This window comes from Neltuma alba, unplaced genomic scaffold (genome assembly GCF_004799145.2).
Source record: "Neltuma alba isolate B1F8T4 unplaced genomic scaffold, ASM479914v2 tig00011126_pilon, whole genome shotgun sequence".
NCBI lineage: Eukaryota > Viridiplantae > Streptophyta > Magnoliopsida > Fabales > Fabaceae > Neltuma > Neltuma alba.
Genome location: NW_021635862.1, coordinates 216688 through 240864, shown reverse-complemented (window position 1 = coordinate 240864; position 24177 = coordinate 216688). Strand labels below are relative to the sequence as shown.

Here is a 24177-nt window from a genome sequence, read left to right as displayed (position 1 = left end):
GTAAGTAGTTATCTTTTTTTAAAGGAGTATATATTAAATAGGGGTAAAGTTGAAAAGTTGCTATATTTTAATGGAGAGTTAATACAGTTTAAGGTTTTTCTTGGTCTGTGTGAAACATGTTGGAAGTGCCTTATAAATAGGACTAGAGGAGTATAACATAAGATTGTGTGCTTTTATTACCTTTTAGAATTTTATCCTTACTAAAAATATTTCCATTAAAATTATGCTGCTTATTAATTTTAAGTGGTGTGTAATTTTTTAAAGTGTATAAAAAATATCACTAAAGACTATAAAATTATGCTGCTTTTACAAAATGTTTTAATATTGTATTTCACTCTTTTCATCTAAAAACCATTCCTTCCAAATAATCGAGGGGGGATGATAAAAATCAAATGACTCCAAGAACAACGGACAACTGGACTATTGAAGTTAGATTGTTAGAAGTGGGTTTTATGACAGGCAATTAAAAGGAATTATGTTGTTCATAAATCACAATCACATTCGATATTACATTTGAAAAAAACAGCAAACTTTTCCTTTATTTTGTTTGAACTGTCTATTTCATTTTTCTTAAAAAAATGATGACATTACATGCACACAAATAGAGGGGCATAGTTAATTAGATCACTTCTAGAAAGGGCTCATAATTTTCTTTAGTTATTGCATCAAAACAATACAATAATAAGAAAAGGCTGAATAAATAAGGATCACCCTCATTTTATGCAAATAGTAAAATAGCCATTTATTTCATGGTAGTGACAATTATGGTGGTAATGTCGACAATGGCGTTGCAAAGCTGACAAGGTGGTGACAAAGAAACACAATGAATTTCAGCACATAGGCAAAGGGAGTTCTTTCTTTCCTTCTTTCTTCTGTCTTTTATCTCCCTTCTTTTTCTTTTGAATTTTTTTTTTTTTTTTGGGGCCAATGTTGCTAACAGAGAAGATTCTACAATTTCATTCCTTCGCCTAACTCCCAAAGTAATCTGGTCTTTTTCACAGAAAGTAAAGGAGATGGATTTCAGCAACCAAACTGCTTGCTTAAGCATAAGGATTTTGCCTCCCTTTCTAGGAGTGCCCTTGCATGCAATCGGGTGAAGAAATAATTCCCACACCTCCAATCCTTAATTTTCGCCTGCCACGCATCTAACAAGCGTAGAAAGCATGCGAAAAAAATTTATATATACTTCACTTTCCAAGTATGTCTATTACATTTAATGTTTGTTTGGTGAAAGGAATGACCAAAATCAAATGCTACAAGAATAAATAATTCACAATGCTGAACATATCTCTAACCTATTGTGGAATCGAGCTCTAGGAAGTCTAATTAAACTCCGTATATCACATTACAACGCAAGTCAACTTTTGATATATGAATTTGAAAATACAGTACCTCCGCCATACTCTTGTATACTATACCACATGTAACACAACCTCTCACAACACATGGATGGTTGCAATATCACTCCCCCAAGTCAGATTTCTTCTAACAAGCTGCTATTGGTAGTCTACATTTGCAGCCTTAAAAAATGAGAGAAAAATCCATATGGATTTTCATGTGGAATAAATAAATAAATCGAAATTCAGAGACGCTCCCATGATAATAGAAGGGAACTACTGTGGCTTGGAGGTTTGACCTCCCTGTTATCCGAACCTTCTTTAGCACTCTCATTAAGCAAATATACACGAGAATTTGTCAGTCACTTCCACTGCTCAGTCTATCTGAAAGCGAAAAATCAAAAGAGTTAATGGACAAATGAATCTCCAGATAGACAGATAAATAGTAGTGTTGAGCTTATTCAAAACCTGATGTTCTTTTCCCTTCCATTGCTTCTTTCTTTTCCTGGCAACTTAAACAAAGAAAAGGTCCATCCCAGGGACGCAATTTTCCTGGGTTGGATACACCCGCATGGATTGAAATACCCTCTCCAGGTTTGATCTCCTTTTGACATACCGCACAAACAAACAACTTGAACATGTTGCAGAGTGGGTATTTTGTATCTAACCTGCAGTTCGGATAAAAAAAATTTCATGTCAGGAGGCACAGAGCTTCAGAGCTGCTGCAAAATTTAACAAGCACTTATTACAAACCGGACCTCTCTGAAAGCATAGCAGATCCTTCCTCGTAAAGTTCCTCTATCACATCTGGTTCCACATACTCTTTGTCATTACAAGAAGATGATTCAGAGGACTTTTTGCGAAACATTGCCTTAAACATTTTTCCTGCCTTTTTCGGTTGTTGCACAGGAGCAGGTGGCTTCTCCTGAGGTAATATATCAACAACAATGCAGGTAGTATCATCTCTAAGTCCCTTTGCTTGTAAAGCTTCCTGAAAGTAGAACAATACATTAAAAGAGTTAAGATAACAATCACACCACAAAATGGCAATACCACGTGAGACTAGAATCTACACCGCACAGACGGTTTCATTTTGGGATGCAAATGGATATGTTTTTAGTGAGTATTTATCCTTTTGGGAAGCAAGAAAAGAAAAATGCTCAAAACATCTAGTTGCGGTATGCCTTATTCAGGCATGGATTTAATTTAACTATATGTTGAGATCACATCATGACCCAGCCGCCCAAATTCTGCATAATGTTAAAGAAAGGTAAAAAAATTAAACTTATTACTCTAATATAATATTTGGGTATTCAGTCTAGGTATAATGAAAAAAGATGCCATTACCCCTGATCCATTTACGTCCCAAGTGGTTTGTGGAGAAGTCATAATATAGTATTATATCCAATGTGAAAACTAGCCACAAAACCCATTTTGTTAAATGATTCAAAAGATCTAAGCATACTCTAACAAGAAGGGATGCTGCAACATCTGCTGCCATGCCACGACAACAATCAAGGGCTGCTTCTGCAGTCAAAGCATCCCAAACACCATCACTGCAGATAATAAGCCTGCCTCCAGCGGTGGACAGCTGCATAAAATGATGCTAAAGGTTAAAAACCAGGATTTTTTTTTTTTTTTTTTTACTTTGCCATCACCAGGATCAAGATCACTGGAGAAGAGGCATACAGGATTTACAGTAATAAATAAAGAAAACGTAAGTTTTTATGGCACAGTAACATGGAGAGCTCAACCACTCATCCACTGCCGGATTTTAGCAAGATTTGCATCAAATGATTTTTACTATCATACCAAGGTAGTCACAGACACACACACACACACACTTATGTACATATGTATATAACGTTAATCAATAAAAGGTCAAGCTTTTGTCAGAGTAAAAGATGGTAAAGACCAACCTTCACTTGCTTCACATAAGGTACAGGGACAATATATTCACCAATATCCATATCACCAATGGATCTCGAAAGACACAAGCCGCCAGGCCAACACCTCAAAGGACCAACCTACAAAAACAACTATGAAAGTCAAGCAAAATAGCATTAAACGGTCAATTTTTTTAAAAGAAAGATAATTGGTAGTTGACATGAAAATTAATTTATCTATCATCACATATGGTCACTAAAACTTTATAGTGAAAACAACAAGCCCTTGGAAGATCGTTAAGTTTTGTTGATCCCTTATACTGATGGTCCTACGCATAGCATCAAGCATTGTCCAGCGACCAGTGTATCAACAAGAGTGTATTTGCATTTCCATTGACCGCGGTATGATTAACCAGTTTACTTCTTACTCTCTTGTCATGTAGCTTAACTAAAAACATCATGTCTAAAACATAACATAACTAGATGCATAGGATTTGCGCACAAGGCAACATGCAGACCCCCTTTCTTTTGGCTGTGAACAGGTAGGTAAATAATGCTTTTTAGCACAGCCAGTAGCTTATGGGGTAAAAGGGGGATAGTATGATTAAAAGAGGGTGTACCTGTGCACCTCCACCAGTATTTAGACGACCAACCTCACCCCCGCTAGCAGTTATACGTTCCCTCCTAACAGAAGGAAAACAAAGTGTCAAGCTACGCTGGAAAAAAAGGAAACGCAAAAGGCCATGCAACAAAAACATTGATAACAACTTACTCCTCTTCATTAGTTTCTAGCCTATGATCTGCTGACAAGTAATATATCCCACCTTCAGAAGGCTCAAGTATGCAACGAGAATCACCAACTGATGCAACTGTAACAACCCATCCTTCAATAATCACAAAGGTTGCTGTTGTTCCTGATTTTTGTCCTGCGAATGTGAAGGTAACAATATATAAAAGTCATGCATGTAACCAAACTGATCAAAAATAATCAGAAAGAACATTATACAAGAAGGATAAGAACTACTTAACAAAGTAAAAGTTTGGTCACAGCTCAATAACACGGGACTATAAACCAGCGTTAATCCAGAAATTATGGGGGGAAAAAAACTCAACATGAATGCTCAAGCCAAATCAATTTCGCAATTAAGGTAGTTGAAGCTGCGGTTGAAAAAAAGCCTAGATTTATATTTAGCGTCTAAAAAGAGTTGCAATGTCATTCCCATATCAAATGCCAAAAAACTTACATGGCCATGAGAGGAAAAGCTAGACATTCTCATTTCTGATTGCAAACTTCCTCATCCGTGAGCATTCAAAGTACAACAAAGTTGAAAATATTGCTATGGTTAAACAAACAAGAGATTCATGTTCATCAACCAGCATATATCCCTACAAAGCCTTTCATTTGATTTTCAATATTTTAAGTTTTCAGACTACGAGCATTGACAAGCCCTTAAAACTGGCATAACTTTGGATGACTTTTAGTGGTAATTAAAATGAAGATTCATGCTGGAGTACATAAATTTGCCTCTTCCAATCAAATAGTTAACATAGAGGCCAGAGTAAATGATATGATATGAATATCTATCCATACCTTTCTCTTGAAAATCTTTATCAGTTTTGACAAAGCCTGCAACCAGAGCCCTAGGCATTGCTGACACCCACTCCTCTCTGTTAAGATCTGGGGGAACCGCACTTAAAACATTATTTAAGAGATTCTCCTTAGCATAAATCGCAGCAGCAGATCCATTGTGCCCATCAAACAACTGTAAATCTTTGAGGTAAGAATTCATAGCAAATAACAGAAACAGAAGAAACTAGGGAACAAAGCGTAGCACATTGAGAAAAAAATGAATAGTCCAATCCATCAGTGGCTGAAATTCTTGTGATCAAACTGATATGATTGAATAAGAAAGGAAAACATAAACAAATCTACGGCAATCAAGTACACGATGAAGTAACAACATAAACCCACAAAAGGAGAAGGAAAAGGGGAAGAAAAAAAAAAGATACACCCCTTCCTAATTAACTAAACTAAAACTACCATTCAGCAAGCAGCACGCCTAAAATCATTATGTTCATTGGAAGCTTCTACTGTCAATAAAATCATCCTGTTACATCCTACCCATGGCAAAATAAGATACTTAAACGGTGTACGTGTACCATTCATTATGTCATGTCATAAAGTAATAACCATCACATATTAACTCCAGATGTATTGCATCAATATCCGTGATAAGTTATAAACTTATAATCCAGGAAATCCCAATACAAAAGTCAACATGCTTTACATTCAAGGAATAAAATTTCAATGACGCACCCCAAAAACAGAATAAGTAGACACCCCATCTCCCACCACCCTTTGGCATTCCGTCTTTACTAGCGTGAAATCTTCGCCTTTTTTGCTCTGGCTGGCTTGACCATGCATAATTTCTGGTTTCTCAATTTTCTCGTTTGCCAATTCCCGCTTCAGAAGCACCGAAAGGGGGACGGTATGGTGTTCATTCCTTGCAGACATTTTTCGATCCCCTCAACCTTACAACTCTACTAAGACCTACCGCAGAAGAATGCGCACAAGATTAATCCTCCATGCGTTAACAGAGCGTGACCCTGAATAAACACAAATTTGCACACATAAGTAACATCTCAATATTCTTTCCTTTTCCCCAATTTCTATTTAAATGCTGATCGAACATTTATATTCATTTACTCAGATGAAAAACATAACAACACAATGATGGAACATATGCAAATCGTCCGGAATGGTGAAACACTGAACATAGTCGATCGATCAGAAATGAAATTGCAAGCGTACAAGAATGAGGAGAAGTTCAGAAAAATGCAGGAAATTTGATTAGGATATAAAAAGCTCAGGATTTAATTATAAAACCGAATACTAATGAATGAGTTCAACAAAATTGTAAAGCACGGCAGAAAGCAAAAACGTGAACGATGGGAGGATAAAGGGATGGGAAGACAGGAAAGGAAAAAGAAGAAGAATTTACAGGAAGGAGAAAACAGAAAGAACGACGATCAGGCGCGAAAAGAAGGAACCACGCTGAATTGCACTACTCTGGGTGATGGAAAAACGCGGATCCCGGCGCCCAGCGAAAATTCCATTGTCGATGGACAAAGACTTTAACGAAAGACGGAGAGAGATAGAAATATAAAGCGCCAATGAGCCATCGTCTAGCTTTTTCCTTTTCATTTTTTGGGAAGGAAGAAAAATGACCGAAGCTGATGACGTGGCAAATGCTTCGTTTCCTTCGCACCTAGCCATTCACGAAACGAGCTACCTACATTCGATGCACGTCGTTCTTGCTTGCGCCCGGCTGCGAATTTGGACTTTATTATTCATGTCTTAATTTTCTCTTCCAAGTTCCAACCCTCATGTACGTTATTTGAAGTCAATCTGAGTCTGAATAATAATGTTATCTCCGGTAGTAATTATAAGATCTTATTTATAATTTAATTATAAAACTTTGTTAACAAAATCTTATAATTAACACAAAAAATAATAACATCTGTCGTATACGTTGTTGTCTTGTACTATTAAATTTTACATCTTTTTTGTTTTGAAAATTAACATTAACCCGTCGGATTAATTTTTTTTAGTAAATTACATTTTTTAAAAAAGATTTTACTAAATTACTAATGTATTTTTAGAAGAGTTTATTCGAGCTTCTAAAAATTATTTAAAAACAGTAGATTTGAATTTTTGTAAAACAATAGGATATTGGTCAGTTATCTCTGGATCACAGTAGATTTGAGTTGAGCAGTCGCGGTTCTCTTATTGAGAGAAGCGTTAACACTGATGGCGTGTTTGGGGGTCGTACTACTTGGATAGGAGTCACAGACCGAAATAGGATGGCCCACATGTTGACATGAAAAAGCGTCCCATGATAATCATTTTTCGGATTTTCCTTAACCAGAGAAGCGATTGGTTCATTATCTGAGACAACTCTTTTATAGGCGTGCTTTTAATATTAATTTCTTGCCCCCTTTCATACGCGCTGATTAAGGACGGACAGATAGACCCAGTCTGGTCAAACGACAACCTGGTCATGCATCACTGGGCGGGAAATGGCCACGCCGAGCCGTGAGCATTGCGTCCCAGACTACTGCTAGTGAAAGTGGGCCCTGGGCTGGGCCCGTTATTAACTGTGACAACCCAATCCAATTATATTTAATCTACACCATTGACCCCGATTCGGAGACCCCGTAGTCACCGCACCAATCATCGCTCCCACAGGTGTCCGCTCACCTCACCGCTTAAGGTCAATAGTAGTAATATGATACATCGAAATTAAAAATTATCTTTCATTCTTTCACTGATTAATTAATTGTCGGCCTTTTTTATTAATAATAAATCTCAACATGCTTGGTACTGTACGATGAGGCGTTCGAGTGCGGTTGTTACGTGGCAAGCTCCGCGTGAAAGGACACGAACATCAATTATGCTGCGTCTGTCGTCATGGACGCACCAAAATGATCACAATCCATATTTCGGGTCTGGATCCATTTTTTTAATGAAAAATTCCGCTAAAAAGCGAAACTTCTTCGAAGGGTCTCTGCTTTTATGTAATGTTCACAAGAGGCCATATCCAAAACAAGAGAATGAGTAGTGGTAGTATTATTATTTATTTTTTTAAATGATTTTATGCGTTTAGCGTATAAGATGCTCCACTAAGAATTATGCTTTCTTTTTGCAAGCTGTGAACATCGAACATCCATCGACCACGGCATCGGATATTAAATTTTAAAAAAAAAAAATCCGTGTAGTCCCATACAGCTCATCACACCCTTAAGGGGCCCCACGATTAACTTGCTCCAGTGAGAAGGACAATGTAATCCAAATCGAATCGCCAATTCAGACACGTAGAAACCAGGTTTTGGGGCCGAAAATGTCAACCGAAGCACGAGCCTAATAAAATTTCCCAACTTTCTCCGTTGTCTTGTACTGCTGCCAACACATATCTGACACGTGGCAATTCCTGATCGCACCCCCATCTACGCACGGCTCATGGGTCTTGAGGGGTCGTCGCATGCAATATTCTTATTCTTCTCTTTAAATCTCGAGTTTCTGGGTTATAATTTTCATTGGAAAGATTCATCTATGGAGGTAAGAAAGGATAATAGAAAATAATCAAGAATAAGAAGATATGCATAAACTAAACGACGTTGCTTTATGCTCTTGTCTGAGTGGAGATATACAAAACAAGCTCAGTCTTCACACGTAGCAGACCAGCCGAAACTACTATAGTCGGTAGACTCTACTCAAAATCTTGATCTCGTACATAAGTATTTGAGCCAAAAACAAAATATAACCACATCAGCTAGTTCGTACCTGTGGAGAAAAAAACTGGATACCTTTATGACTGGGAGACAATAAAAATTGCTGCCGTGTAGTCAAGTAATTCAGCAGCAAAAATCAGGATTAAAATTTAAAACTAGTGCTAACTTGAGTAACTTCGAGTGCTTAAAAAGCAGACGTAAAGATAATGTTCATTTGAAGACAAAATGGACCTACTTCTTCTTCTTCCTCTTATTTTTTTTTTTTGGCCCAACTAAAATGGACCCACTATGCCTTTTAGACCCATACCCTTAGTGATTAGTATAGTCCCTGCAATATTTTCAGTATAATCATAAAAAAGATTTAGACAGCATCTGCCCAAAAAATAATAAATAAATAAAATAAAATAGCAGCAAAGGAACTGAGGGGAGAACTTAAATGAAGCCAGACCCAATTTAAGAGTCCACTTAACCCGCACATGCGACTAGGGATATCATTGATCTGAGAAGCAATATTAATATTTATGCCACTAAAGAGTGAACTAGCCAAGATTATACATGCAGTATAAGAGACAGCAAGTAGCCAATGAACAGAACCTGTTCAGAAATTTACATTTTCATTCCAACCAGGAGAAATTTCTGAGCCGACTAAGAGGGAGAGACAAAAAAAATGACATTGGCACCAGTAACATCATATCCCACTGAAGGCACAATTTAAGATTCAATATGTTCACCAAGTAAAGGAAATACCTAGATTGATTTGAAAAGCTCCATGTGGAATTCATTTACAGCCAATTGCCCTCTGTAGGAGTAGGACTCTTCACTCTAATAATGTACACCTGGCAGAAAATATAATCAACTCCTGTATGTCATAGTCTATAATGGTGAAGATAGAGGAGTATATTAATTCAGTAACTGAACAAACAAGAACAACATTGAGTAACTACAACTGTATAAAAATCAGCACTAGGGCAGTTCGAAAGGGAGAAAACAGCGGCAAAAATAAGTCAGTAAGCTAGCCAAGTAAGAAGCTATAACCGTGAGTAAACAGTAACCACAAAAGTATGTGGCTTTTTAGAAAAAAGAAAAAAGAAAAAAAAATGAACTATATCTTTAGAATAATTGATAAGATCAAGCTCAAAGGAAGGTCTGAATGAATCAAAAGTCAATCTTACATCACCTTGAATGCCGTAGGTCTGATTAGCTGAAACACTAATGCGTCCCCATGAGCTAGGTTATGAGCAACCGCAAAACCCTTCCATCCACCGCTAAGTCCATTTTTACGGGCCAAATATACCGTGGGATACTCATCCCCATCTTCATCTATCAAAGTAATCATTTCGTCCTGCTTTGGCAGATTAGTCTTGCAGAACTGGACTGAAAGACCCTATTGTCCAATATTGCCACTTTAATTAGCGCTTTATAGACTGCAGGACGTGTATAATAAACGAAACAATTTTTCTAAGCATTCAAAGAAACTAATTCTCTTATGCAGTACAGTGCAGAGGTCACAATTGTTGCTGATGCTGAGCATAGAGGATTTTGGGTGTTTTCGTACCAAGACATAAGTTGTCATATAGAAGGCAACACATGCTAAGATGCTCTATCTGAAAGAAGAACGTCTTTTGAAGGTGAGAAAACAAAGTTTGAGTGACCAAACAGAGTCAAACAACAAATACATTTCGGTTTTCAACTACCTTGTTATGATTTAAGCGCTTTCTACTTGACAAGGAATACAAAATTAAGAAAGGGAACATAGATTACCCTAAACTAACATAGAATGCCAGAATATTACAACTTACCAGCCAAAACCCCCCGCTCACATGCGACGGAAGCATTGGCTTTATGAATGTCGGATATTCAGATTCTAAATCCGAGAGTAACTTCTCTGCTTTTGCCAAAGCTTCCTCCCTCGCTTCCTCTGATGCTTGTCCGCGGTTTGATAAATTTCTTCGGGTCCCATAAACTCTACACACGTAAAGTATGTTAATTATTTTCTATTAAAAAAGATCATAGTGGTCATATATCTCTGACTCGCGAAACTTGAGACCACGAGTACCTTCTAGGTACTGCCACGCGATCAATAACCACCTGTCCAGGATGAAAGACCACAATGCAATCAAATGCAAGGTAAAGTAGAAACCATAAATGGGAAATGGAATCATGAAAAAGCTCACTTCTTTGTAAACAGGAGCGGGCATGTTTGCCACACGGCCAGACCTCCTTACAACAACAATCTGCTTCTCCACTGAACGAGTTTTGGTGTGCTTCATCTGTGGTAAAACGAACAAGGAAATAAGATATAATGATTTTGATACAGGACAATGTACAAATGCTAGAGGGTAAAGAGTACAGGAGAGGGCTTGGGAGAAGGGGAATTTCGTAGGGCTTGAGAAAGCTGGTGCAAATTAAGGGCTTCGATTCTCTTCTTGTTTTCCTCCAATCTTTTGCGGCGACTCTCCTCGTAGGATAGTTTAGTCGCCACCATTTTTTCAACACAATCTTCGATCACACTGTGCTTTCTTGTGTTCTTCAGCCAAGCTTTTGAGCTTAGAGAGCACGGCAATGGGAGCTCCCGTTCAAATGACCGTTGGCTTCCCACTCCCCGGAGTATGGGCACGGGCCTCGAGGTGTTTTCTCTGTATACACCATACTCCTACTTTGCCTATTGATTCATGACTGAAAATTTGAATCGCCCATTATTGATTAATTAATATTTATAGCAGTACTATATTCTTTTTAAAGAAGTGTTTTAACGCAAATTACTCTTCTTTTAAAAAAAATTAAATTGTATCTTGATCCGCCTAAATTGTAGTCCAGGACATGTGCGAAAACATCAGAGGACCTATAAACAGATGTAAAGAGGGTAAAAGAATTGCCTCACAGATACAGTTCTAAGTTTTTGATCTCATGCAATTACATCATTTTAGGGAGTGTTTGGGAATGTCTGTAAAACGAGTTAAACTCCTTCACATATTTATTTCGTAAACTGTAAAAGTACTTTTAAAACCATAGTTTGGTTTCTATTTAAATACTCCCTTAGACAAAATGAAGAACGTAATATTTTGCAAAATTTATTATTACCGATTCTTAATATAAAACCTCATTTGATTTTTATTTTGATTCTAAATATAAGACTTCAATTCACTTTATCTATCATATTTATCTTTTTTTTTAAAGTAACCCTTCTAATAATAATAATTCTGGCTAATAAATTTAATTAACAAAGATATTTTAAAAAAATAACACATATTTATTACAAATAACCAACTTAACTTATTTTCTTAATTTACTCAAATTAGTCAACTGTCTCTTATATTTAAAACCGGAAGCCCGGAAGTAATAGATGTTATAGATAGGTATGCTATTATTAGTCATCAAAGCCTCACAATATCTTAACAAGCCATATTATTCACAGGTTATGAATAATACGACTTATTTTTAGGGCTTATGAATATAATGCGTTCAAGATTTATGAATCCCACCCAAAGGGGGGGGGGGGACAGCCCTATGTATAGTCCTCTCTCTTTTCGTCCCTTGTTCTACTACCATTCCGAAACACGCACAAAATTTCAAATTTTAAGGTCCGAAGCTACTGTTTCCATTCACCTAGCTTCGCTAGATACACAATAAAATCCAGATTACTGTTCCATCAGTCTATCCACAACATTTGCATGACGAAACGCGAGAGGATGGCCCAGAGCCCAGAAAGAATAGCGGGTGACATAAATGAGCCTGTTAAACTTTTTCCTCGGCTCGTGAGCGTGGGATAGATTTAACGACCATGTAATACTTGTTATGCCCAATTTGACCCCTCCACAAATCTAGGAGGTAATGAGCTGTGCATCTGGTTGAGAATCCGATAGTGACAGATGAAAATGAAAATTAACATTGCATAAGCAACTTCTTTCACTAATGCCATTTGGTTTCATTCTAGTCAAAATCAACACTATTGATTGATCTCCAGCAACACCTTCTGGAGTGCTTCAGCCGCCAGAGGAATGAATAAGCAATCTTGACCATCGGAATGCCTCCTAACCTTGATCAATTCATGGTCTTTAAACTCAGTCAAGTGGGAATTCAGTGTAACCTGACTGCTTACAAGGAAGCGTTCTCGACAGACCGAGTAAAGATCACTGATTGGCATGCCTGGATGATAAGGGCAAAAAATTAGCAAATATACATGCATATGCTGTTAAATGAAGAACAGCATATCCAAGGAAAAATTGAAGTAACTTGCCTTCCTCATCAAGATGAGAGAGTTGATGTTCTGCAAGAACCTTAAATACACTCTGGGCATTGGGTGTCAAACTTTGCAATACTATTGCAGCTGTTTTAACACTTTGATTGGAACCACCCTGAGCGAGAATCAAAGGATAATACATCCCTTCAACCTTGTATGGGGCAAAGGTGGGGACGTGATACCAGCACCAATTAAATTGCTTGTGAAACATATTCTTGTCCCAGACTACAAACAGAACCCAGATGGAGATCCTTAGGCAGTAGACGCAGCTGAGAACAATTTTAAGGTACTAGTGCATACAGCATATATATAGCAGCATATTAGCCTCAAGAAAAATTTTAGATATTGGGGTTCCTGAGGGGCCACAAGTTAGCACGTAATCCCATAGTCCATTTTAAACCAGACTACCAGATATGATAACATATAAAGTTATAAACAAATACAGCAAATATTTCTTTATAAGATAACAACTGAAATAGCAAATATACTTACGAAGAGGAGCATTTAAATGGTCAATTGAGGCAACAACACGAATGTGGGAACAAGTAGCTAGTCTAGCAAGATACTGTTGGGTTTCAGAGTCTCTCAATCCAGGCCCATCAATATTGTGAATGACAACACAAACAAAACAATCTTCCTCTTCTGTTTCTGCTCCATCCAAAAATGCAAGAAGGTCTTCCATGGATTGAGAACTGAATGGTTGCTCACTTTTGAGAACCTTCTGTTTAGTTTTTACTTGATCTGATAACAATTCAGCTAAAGCTATCACAACCTATATTCAGAAACATTAACATTTGTCATGCATCATGAGGAGGATGAGTTCTTAAAATGTGATTGTATCTGCTTACAGATGAACATTTACTTTTCTCCGGTTTGCATTTTCTATTCTGGTTCTGTTAAAACACACATTTTTGGAAATGCAAATGCTGAAAGGTACCTGTTTTAAGTTTATGGCTGGAAGATAACCATTGATAACAATTACAGAATATTCAGCCAATGCCGTCGAAGCAAAATCTTCAAGTAAAGCCTTCTTAGACCCAAAGCCATACATTAGTAAGGAAAAATCACACCTGGCTCGTGAATTGTGGGGAAAAGTGAGAATCCAATCTACAATATGGTACAATTTATCTAATTGGAAGTCTCAACAAATTAAAAGCTATGCCGCTAAGAAGCAACAATGGACGTTGACAGAAGACGCCAGCATTACTTTAGGTAGCATAAAGCTTTGTGCCCTTGTTTAAAGATTATTCTTGATAAAGGATCCCGTTAACCGGCAATCTTGAGGAACGCAATACATCTCTGTTCATACAGAAAATAGGGTTGTCTAAATTGTTATACAGTAATTTCAAGTGAAGTGCTCCTATAGCAGTTGATTAATACTGTGGAGTTATCCAAGGCATTTCAACAAAATTGCTGGCAAACACATTGCGGTATAACTAGAAAGATAAGAGATACATTTGCTTTTGTATCAAATTAGCAACAAGCGGGAGAACCATACCTTAGGGCAAAAACCCATGCAGAATATATATTTTTATAACCATCAATTAATGTGGCAATCTCCTTCTCATGCTTCGGCTCGATATTGGCTGCTGCAGCCCTCAATTCCTATATATAGGAAAAATTTAGATATAGCAGCAACAAACGTGTATAGAATGAAGGGGAATGAGTCCTAGTGGTTAAAATACCTGTTCATCGACAACGTCAATGTCGGAAAGCTTGTGAGTTGATTTCTTGCTCGAGGAGCCCAATTCCTTTGCCAAAAAATAGTTTCTCGAGAATCCCAATTCTCCATCTTCCTCTTCACTGTTGATGTCCATACCTCTAAACCCAGCTAAATTTCAAGAGGCTTTTAGTTTTCCCGATCCCTACCTCAAGCCAGATACGCTCACTAGGTTTATCGGGTTAACAAAAATATAGCCAAAAGAGAATGAACCAAAAAAAAAAAAAAAGGAAAGTCAAAATGCTTGAAAAATGGAGTTCTGCGACTGGTTATGACGGTTGGTGACAACGGCGGCAGGGAGCTGGGTTCCGAAGAGGGGGCAGAGAGTGGAATCATGCGAATGAGAGAGAAAAAAATAGGCGGGAAGGAATAAGCGGGCTTTTATCTTATCTATAAAACAGGGGAAAATTTTTTTTTTTAATCTTATTTGTAAATTATTTCATTAAATTTTAACGTCAATGCATTATTTATTATAGTGTATTTTTTATTATAGATAGTGATTGTTTTTAAAAGTGTATATATTAAATTAGGTAAAGTTGAAAATTTATATTTTAATAGAGAATTAATACATTTTAAAATTTTTTTATCTATATAAAATATAACAGAAGTGCTTTATAAATAAAATCAGAAGAATATCATGGTTTGTATTTTTTTAAAAGAAAAAAATTATATCCAATCTTTAATATAAGAGCTAATTTGATATTCAATTTAGTCCTAAATATAATATTTTAATTCATTTTGTCTCTCATATTTATCTATTTTTTCAAAATAGTCCTTATATGAGTTACACATATTAAATGTTTCATCAAATAATAGTTCTAACTAATACATTTGTTAGTAAATATATTTTGAAAAAGATAATACCTATTTATTACAAATAACTAAATTAATTAATTTTTTTATCTACTTAAATTAGCTAAATAGCTCTTATACTACTTTTGGTCTTAATTATAAGTCTACAAACAAAGATTTTATAAGTAGGACCAGATGTAGTATTAAGAGGTGGGAGAAGTAGTATATTGCTACCCTAAATTTTGGAGAGGGCGAGCAATTTGCACACATAATATAGGGACATTCCACAAGGACCATCTTAGAGAAACAGGGATTGTTTTAAGACATAATAAATAATCGCAAGTATAAGAGATTGTTTTAAGAATATTATTATATTGAAAAAAATCAGTTAGCCCACCAATTAAGTGATAGAAAACTAAATTAATGTTTTTATTGAGTATTAGATTGAAAAATATATATTAGATAAACTATTGCAGGAACTAACATAATATTTTAAAACAAAAAATGCTTTTGATGTCATATTCATTAAAAAAAATTTTATCCCTAAAAAAATATTGAGATACTTGTGCATGGACTCTCTGACTTCTGGTCTAAACACCGCCGCTTCAGCTTGAGATGACACATAATATTAAGATCTCACAAACTAGGAGAAGATGAAGCTGTTACGTGAACCGTACAAGAGGAAGAGAAATCACGAATAAGGTCAGAGGAGAGAGGTCGCCTGAATTCCATTTTCGTCTCAGGTAATTCTTCTTGACTAGGGGGTGTTTGGCATTCTCAAAACTGCGGTTTCAGAAGCACTTTTCTGCAAAACGAGGTAACCTCCTCTATATATTTACTTCGTAATCCGTAAAAGCATTTCTAAAACCATGATTTGATTTCTATCCAAATACTCCCTAAGTAATAACGAAAAGGTAGTAGGTAAAGCTTTTTGCAATTTGGAAGATTGCGAGGATGACAAGTCTGGAGGCTGAAAATAGTTTTTTGGCTTTCTGCCTGTGACTCTTTAGGCATCATAATGGTTCCATTTGGACGGCAAACTAAAGACAATCGCATGCATTGATATATCCGTCACATCTTGATCCCAAAAAAGTCACATTTGATTTTTTGGCGATAAAGATAATGCATGTTTGTCTGTTTGTTTTAAAATATGTTTCACATACTTGTTCTACTAAGAGCTAGACATGACTAAGTTTGTCCCATGGGCCAAATGAACCGATTAGGCTTGAAGTCGCTTCTTTCAAGGTAGTGCATGATCAATTTTTCATTTAATAATTTCATCAAGTAACAACATCGTCAATGATCATGCCTCCAACAGAGTCTTCTGCTTTTGAAACAGAGAAGCACCCTGTGAGATATGCCCACACGGTTTCAGAGGGAGGTCGCCTTCTGCCTTCAGCTAGCCGCTGGAACTCCACAGCCCTTGACTGTAACCTTGCCCCTAACTCTTCCACTACTTATCATCCTATCCCCTCCAGTTACACAAAATCCGTTGATTACAGTCTTGCTATCACTGACAGGAAACACTTCTATCGTTTCCTTTTTATAGTAGTATCAATCATTTTTCTTGTCATAGCAGCTGTTCTGCTGGTGCACTTCTTGTCTCAGTCTCACAAGCATAGGCACCAAAGATCTTCAGGGAATCTCAAACTTGCAATCAACCAAGCACTAACATTTTATGATGCCCAAAAGTGTACTAATTTGTGTCTCTATGTATTTCCCATTGACCATGTCAAAATTTTTATTTTCTTCTAGATGTTATCTAAAGAGAAACTTTATATTTGCAGCTGGACACTATCCAAGGAATAGTCCGGTGAAATTTCGAGGAGACTCAGGGCTGGAAGACGGGCTGAACACACCTGAAAATCTTATTGGTGGATTTTATGATTCTGGCAATAACATTAAGTTCACCTTCACCACAGCCTACACAGTGACCTTGTTGAGTTGGACTGTGATAGAATATCAGGGTAAATATGCTGATATTGGTGAGCTTGATCATGTCAGGGACATAATCAGATGGGGTAGTGACTACTTGCTCAAGGTGTTTGTTCTCCCAAATGTAACTGCTCAAACCCCCTTGATACTGTATTCTCAGGCAAGTGATGTGGAATTTTGTGTCCCATAATTCATATTTACAAATTAGGAAATATAAATTACGCACTTTTTTTAAATTAAATTTCACCAGGTTGGAAGTACTGTTGTGAATAATAATGGTGAGCGTAATGATATAACGTGCTGGCAAAGACCTGAAGACATGGCTTATGCGAGACCAGTTTCACAGTGTAATAGCTCTGACTCAGACTTAGCCGGTGAACTTATTGCAGCACTATCTGCTGCGTCGTTAGTATTTCAAGAGGACAAGGACTATTCAGCAAGACTAGTCAAAGCAGCAAAAAGCCTTTATGATATAGTTACTACTGAGGATCCTTCATTGCAAGGGAAGTACACGACCAATGATGTTTGTGGAAGAGAAGCAAGAATGTTTTACAACTCATCTGGTTATGAAGATGAATTAGCATGGGGAGGAACTTGGCTGTACATCGCCACTAGAAACATATCTTATCTTCAGTTCGCTGCTGACACTTTCAAGTCAGCCAAGAACAATGAAACAGATTTGGACAGAGGGGTCTTCTATTGGAATAATAAGCTCAGTGCTACTGGGGTAATTTCTGTCGCACCTGTGTATAGAATTTAAGTGTCGACTTTCTGCTTTTTATTCCATTAAAAAAAAAAAAACGATTTTTGTAGGTTTTACTATCGCGCATTCTGTACTTTCAAGACCCCGGCTCGTCTCAAGATGCTTTGATATTGTCATCAAACTTGACAGAATCCCTCATGTGTTCTTTTTTATTTAACAAATATTCCAGCAGGACACCGGGTAAACTCTTATCAATCATGATTCTGTTGTTTCATCTGGAATTATTAAGTTTAATTAATGGAAGCTTATAGATGGTTGGTTTATAAGTATATGAACGTGCTATATATTACACTTGTAGGTGGGTTGATCATCTTAAAACCTGCTGATGAGCCATTACTCCAATACGCTGTAACATCCTCTTTTCTCAGTAAACTGTATAGCGATTATCTTGATCATCAGAAACTATCTGGCGCAAGTTGCGACACAGATGTATACTCTTTGCAGATGCTCCATGATTTTGCCAATTCTCAGGTATTTGCCCACTCTTTAGTCCTTAATTGTAATATCAACCAGTGTAAATAGAGGCTGACTTAGTTTCGGTCTATTCTGTGTGCTGTGTTCAGGTTAAGTACATCCTGGGACAGAACCCGATGAAGATGAGCTATATGGTTGGTTATGGAGACAAGTTTCCATTGCAGGTTCATCATAGAAGTGCATCAATCCCGTGGGATGGTCAGCAATATAGTTGTGATGGGGGGAAAAGATGGTTGAACTCAGAAAGCCCAAATCCACAAGTTCTTTTGGGAGCCATGGTAGGAGGACCGGGCCTACGTGATAATTTCCTAGATGATAGGAAACAACCAAGGTTCACTGAACCGACCATAGCAAACAATGCTGGTTTAGTTGCAGCACTTATTGCTCTTCAAGATCCTCCGCTCTCAAATTCAAAAGATGTGAAGGACTCAATTTTGGGATGGAAATGATGGGTATAATTGAAATGCTTCTGATTATTCCTCTTGATTCCTCCATTATCTTTAAAGTCTTGTTCCAATGCTTTCGTAAGATTATGAAAGTTTAGGAAAAAGAAAGGTTTGTAAAGCGAGTACTATAATTAAAGAGCTTCATTCGAATATCAACAATTGGAGTATAGGAGGATGGAGCAAGATGTGAGGCTGTCCTTTTTCCTTTGCTTTACACGGCTGAAAATTATACATCTGTTTGCAATATTTTTGTGTGAATTCCTCTATTCTCTTTATGGATCTTTCTGATTCTTAAGAAAACATTTGGCGAACATGATGCCAAATGCAAGATTCTGTTAACAAGATTACTATACAAGATATTTACATGTTTACATGAAGAGTCGATAAGAAACAGATACATGTGCAACAAGAAACTGTGCATTAGCTATTAACTTCATGCGGCCTTGAGGTTGTTCAAGTCGTAGGCTTTCTGCAGAATGAACATACATCAGGCAATTAGAGCCACAGGCAATTAACTGCACCAACAAGTAATATTTTGTTGCGAAGCATAAAATTGAGCTTACCAGAATACAATGGATACCCTCAAGAAATGGCGCAAGCAAAGAAACCAAAATCTTAATTTTCTCCGTTTGGGTATCATAGCTTTCATCGTTTGCCTTGAGGAGATCTATAAAGCTTTTACTATCGGGCACTAGTTTCAAAGCTACCTGCAAAAGTATGCACGTTACCTTAGCAGATGGTGAAGATTCAGAAGCAAGACAAGCACAATAAACGTCAGGGTTATAATATTTAGTGGTGAAATGTATAATGGAGGTACATTCATTCAAGAGATGAAGAAATGTGTGTTATACTCTGAAAGCAGCTGATGAAATCCATCCATGCCATGGTTTCAAAGTGATGTTATAAGCCTCTTGCACTGCTTCCTCCATATTTATCCCAGAATCTCTCGACAGTGTCAGTAATAATGCTGAGGCGAAATCCAAAGATCTGCAGAGCAGATACTTCTAAGTGAACATCACCCAATTTTTACGAGGGAATAAGATATTAATATATAGCATATTATCACCTAGTAAGCCAAACAAAGGCCTTGCTGCAGCTGGCCCCCTTCTTTGCGTTGCCTTCCCTCGTCTCGGTTTTCAAAATCTCGACCAAATTTGAACTCAGTGAGGAATTTGATTCAAGAACCATTTCCAGTCTCTGCAACGAAGTAGTTTCAATGGTTGCTCTGTGGATTTACCTGAAGCGTAGGGAAAGTAATAGAGACCTGTAAATTTGATTGTGCCTCACCTTAATATTCTGTTGAACGTCTTGTCTCAAAACAGTCATTGTTGGTCCTATCTTATCTGCAGAAGCATGGATCATAGACAAGTAGTAAAACTTGTTAGGCAAACATTTGGGGTTGAGAAGACAGAGATCAAGCAAGTAAACCAACCCAGGACTTGTAAAACCAAGTAACATAGAGATAGGAAAGGTTTCGTGGGGATTAGCGCAGCTTCATGATTATCTCCAGGTTTAACGAGAACCAACACCGAAAGCTCTTCAATGGCAGAGCTTATCTCTGAGCTCGACCTAATCTCTGTACTCTTCTCTGCTTCATTTCTCTCACTTTCCCTCCTTCCTCCTCTTCGTGTTTTGTCCCGACTCTGACTATATATATTGCTCACAATTAGTGGGGTTACCATGTCCGTATAATAAATTAAACACCTTTACTTCGACTTGCTTACTGTAATCAATTGCTCCAGAATAATACACAAGCACAGAGAAAAGACTCCCATGAAGATGACACAACTACTAAATAAAATCAAGTGGCAGCCTCGTCCTTGTTGAGCGAGTCGCTTTATTTTTTAATTATATTTATTCTTAATATATTTGCTATGAATTTTCTGGTGTCAGCCATTGATGGTGACCTTAAATTTGACCTTAGAGTTATCGACTCTAATCCTCCTCCCCCCTTACGTCAGTCCAGAACATTATCACTGAATAAACTAAACCCACGTAGGTCCCATACCGGAAAGCGATATAAGCCAGCACAATCTAGCCGTTGATCTCAGGGAAGACTGGGCTCGTGGGTTTGGGAGTGACACGTGGAAGAACATGATGGATAGGGGAGAGCTGGCTTGCGTCATGATGTGGGCTCCACAATTGGGTTGAATACGACAATCATGAGGCCCATGGCATATGGTGAACAGTCAAAAGCAGTTTTTACCAAAAGAATAAAGCTAAATAATTAAATAAAGTAGCCCTTACTTTCACCATTGATTTGAGGACATGAAGATTAGCTTCTGTGACAGTAATCCACACTATAATTAAGTATTCTTTTAAATAAGTACACTTTCATGTAGAACACGCAAGTACGTTTACGTGTATAAAGCGATAACTGGGGAAGGCATTATTATTTAAATAATTATATAAACCAACCAAGATTAATTATTAGTCCGGAGTGGGAGTTTAAGACAAACTTATTTTCTAGTGGCTTCGGTTCAACTTGCTCTCAGCATGAAGAATTTGTTAATGGATAATCTGTGTTGACTAATAATACATATTTTTACGATTATTTTTTGTATGCACTGGGTTGTTATTTTTATGTTTTGGTTGAGTGTTGTACGGTTCCATGATGATAAAATATCCGAGAAGGAGTTTTGCTCAAGCACATCATAGTTTGTATAATCGTTCTTAAAAAGTATTTTTTACAAAAAAATAATACTTATTTATTATAAATAATCAATTAAATCAAATTTTAAATTTATTTAAATAAATAAATTAGTTTTATATTTGAAATTGAAGATAGTAAAACAATAGGATGATAGCAAGGAAGTTTAAATAATGCGACCAATACGCGCATGCAGGGATTGATAAGCGTGCACCCACGTATATACTACTTTTGTTTTTAATAATAAAACCTCGTTTTTAGATTATAAACAGGGTTTTATAATTAGAATCGGAGGTAATATATCAACAATGATCATCCGTGACATCAAAATTCCATTTAATATAGAAGGAAAAAGAAAAGACAAGAAACACAATCTTGTTTGAGGTTTTATTTAACGCCTTTGCTTGCTAATAGACGTGATTAGTTCTCATTTATATTGGCCATTAAATATCAGTACTAATTACTAGCTAATACTCCCAATCAGTGGTCGGGTTTAGTTTGTATATAAAAAAAATGGTCGGGTTTAGTAATTTTTCTAATAACTAAGCTATTTTCATCTGTTACATTCAAGTCACAATTTTCTTGCTGCCCATTGCACTTGAATTCCAATGAAAACTCGCCATCCACGAATGTACGCACACAGAGATAAAGAGACACATGTATATATTAGTTTTTATATTTGAAATTGAAGATAGTAAACAATGGGATGATAGCAAAGAAACTTAAATAATTTCAGTTCTCGTTATGAGATTTTATTTTCAACTATAAACAGGGTTTTATAATTAAAATGGGAACTAATATACACCAATGATCATCCGTGACGTCACAATTTTCTTGCTGCCCGTTGCACTTGAATCCCAATGAAACGCGCCATCCACGAATGTACGCACACAGAGATAAAGAGACACGTATATACAGGCCAATCATTAATAGATGTCAGCTTATTTTCTATACTATTTTTATATTTAACATAAGAAGTTCAACGTTAATTTAATCTTAACACATAACATTTTAATTTACGTTGTCTCTTAAATTTATTTATTTTTTAGAATACTTCTTGTTATAGTTATACATATTAAAAATTTCATAAAATAATAGTTTTAGTTAATATATATTATTAGTAAGAATATAATAAAAAATAATACTATTTATTACTATTAACTAATTTGACAAGTTTTGTTAGTTTACTCAAAAGTATATATACTGTATAGAGAGTGCCTCTCCCCACCCGCACAAACCAGGCATGCATCAAGCCTTGCCTCTTTAATTTGCTTCGTAAACTGCTATTCCACTTTTTTGTCTAAGGACGCGGAATGCACAAATGTATGGCAGCATAATGAATAGAATAGATGATATGGTAAGGAGGAGAAATTAATCGATCATTATTTTTTCTCCATTTTAATTAGATTTTAGTTTTTTTTTAATTTCTAATAGCTTTTTATATTTTTCTCAATTATAAGCATTAGTTCATATATTCATAATCCATTTAAGTAGAGCTGACTTAAATGCTAGCTCAGTTAAAAAAATATTTTTTAAAAAAAAGTAAAATTAGGGAATTAAATTTATTAATTATCAATGTAAAAATTAAAAAATATATAGTAGTTTGTTCATAAAAGTGTATGTCAGTTGAAATTTGTGTCGTCAGCTACTAACTTAGTTTTTCTTACAAATTAACAAACTATGAGTATAATTAAGAAAATTACGAAGATCCAATAACAAAACTAAAAAAACTTGATCAAAAATAAAATAAAATTATATGGACTTTGTATGCTAATTTTCCATGATAACAAAGCCAATTCTTACACGTAAAGGACTCGCAAGACTGCTAGTTTTACGAGAAATTAAAAATAACAATATACCCCTTTCTGATGCTATTTATAACGTCCTTTAAATATTTTTCATATAAATTAAAAAAAATCTTAAACTTTATTAATTCTATATTAAAATATAATAACTTTTCCATTCTTTCCCTATTTGATATATACAACTTTTAAAAAACAGTAATTATCTACACTACTTATTTGGTCCTATTTATAAGACAGAATAAGAAGACATTTTTTAGTCATATTTACAAAGCATTAAGAGAAATCTTTTATAAGGACCTACAATCTTACCTTTTATTTTATTGTATTGATTTTGTTTACATGGGGTATAATATATATTAAATAAGGATGAAATTAGAAAGTTATTGAATTTTAAATGAGAACTAATGAAATTTAAGATTTTCTTCATTTGTTTGAAACACGTTAAAAGTGACTTATAAATAAAAAAAAGAGAAGTTTAATAAATAAAGGGAAAAAATACATTTATAGAAAAATTTAATAAAATGACTTATAAATAAGGAAAAAAAAAACCTTCTCTTTCTATTCTATATGAGAAACAAAGTAGATTGAAATTTTATATTATGACTAAAATAAAAGCTAAACGAGCTCTTGTACTAAGGATAGAAAGTGTTATTATTTAAAAAGAGAGGAAAAGATATCACCCTATCGCTGAACTTTTTTGTTCTTGATCATGCCTTGTGTTGTTCAACGAATCTGGTAAATGAATTATGTTGTTTATGACTTATAAATAATAAATTTTATAATTATATTTTGTTTGGTTGAAAAAAGGGGTTAAGCCCAGTACAATTAATTGATGAT

At 35.9% G+C, this 24177-nt stretch overlaps 6 protein-coding genes across 7 annotated transcripts in view; 2 read left to right on the top strand and 4 right to left on the bottom strand.

Moving 5' to 3' along the window:
• Positions 1-24177, top strand: part of LOC114761561 (uncharacterized) — a 30392-nt gene that overhangs the window by 1810 nt on the left and 4405 nt on the right. The window contains exons 2-3 of the mRNA XM_028950960.1: positions 7019-7024; positions 16230-16243. The gene's annotated coding sequence lies outside the window, so the exon portion shown is untranslated. The remainder of the gene's footprint in view (positions 1-7018; positions 7025-16229; positions 16244-24177) is intronic.
• Positions 1161-6375, bottom strand: LOC114761555 (probable protein phosphatase 2C 12). 2 transcript variants are annotated; one of them, XM_028950952.1, is made up of 11 exons: positions 6226-6375; positions 5541-5830; positions 4815-4986; positions 3996-4149; positions 3844-3907; positions 3257-3364; positions 2803-2928; positions 2096-2328; positions 1806-2005; positions 1653-1721; positions 1161-1520 (listed from the first exon to the last, which is right to left on the bottom strand). In XM_028950952.1, exons 2-10 carry the CDS (start codon positions 5736-5738, stop codon positions 1696-1698), a joined length of 1281 nt encoding a protein of 426 aa, XP_028806785.1. In that variant the 5' UTR covers positions 5739-5830; positions 6226-6375; the 3' UTR covers positions 1161-1520; positions 1653-1695. The 2 variants fall into 2 exon arrangements, with proteins under 2 accessions (XP_028806785.1, XP_028806784.1); XM_028950951.1 differs by having other exon boundaries at positions 1161-1721.
• Positions 8388-11049, bottom strand: LOC114761559 (B3 domain-containing protein At5g42700). The gene is made up of 7 exons (XM_028950955.1): positions 10866-11049; positions 10690-10785; positions 10572-10603; positions 10315-10480; positions 9693-9899; positions 9263-9351; positions 8388-8567 (listed from the first exon to the last, which is right to left on the bottom strand). The coding sequence occupies exons 1-6, from the start codon at positions 10998-11000 to the stop codon at positions 9298-9300; spliced, it is 690 nt and encodes a 229-aa protein (XP_028806788.1). The 5' UTR covers positions 11001-11049; the 3' UTR covers positions 8388-8567; positions 9263-9297.
• On the bottom strand, positions 12083-14781 carry LOC114761557 (origin of replication complex subunit 2-like). Its single transcript, XM_028950953.1, has 6 exons — positions 14441-14781; positions 14254-14360; positions 13693-13825; positions 13248-13527; positions 12753-12980; positions 12083-12661 (listed from the first exon to the last, which is right to left on the bottom strand). The coding sequence occupies exons 1-6, from the start codon at positions 14570-14572 to the stop codon at positions 12462-12464; spliced, it is 1080 nt and encodes a 359-aa protein (XP_028806786.1). The 5' UTR covers positions 14573-14781; the 3' UTR covers positions 12083-12461.
• Positions 16567-18949, top strand: LOC114761594 (endoglucanase 25-like). Its single transcript, XM_028951006.1, has 6 exons — positions 16567-16960; positions 17055-17362; positions 17453-17929; positions 18016-18145; positions 18264-18436; positions 18529-18949. The coding sequence occupies exons 1-6, from the start codon at positions 16567-16569 to the stop codon at positions 18886-18888; spliced, it is 1842 nt and encodes a 613-aa protein (XP_028806839.1). The 3' UTR covers positions 18889-18949.
• On the bottom strand, positions 19061-20567 carry LOC114761593 (glycolipid transfer protein 2-like). Its single transcript, XM_028951004.1, has 6 exons — positions 20318-20567; positions 20173-20228; positions 19952-20082; positions 19737-19872; positions 19449-19592; positions 19061-19354 (listed from the first exon to the last, which is right to left on the bottom strand). Exons 1-6 carry the CDS (start codon positions 20565-20567, stop codon positions 19319-19321), a joined length of 753 nt encoding a protein of 250 aa, XP_028806837.1. The 3' UTR covers positions 19061-19318.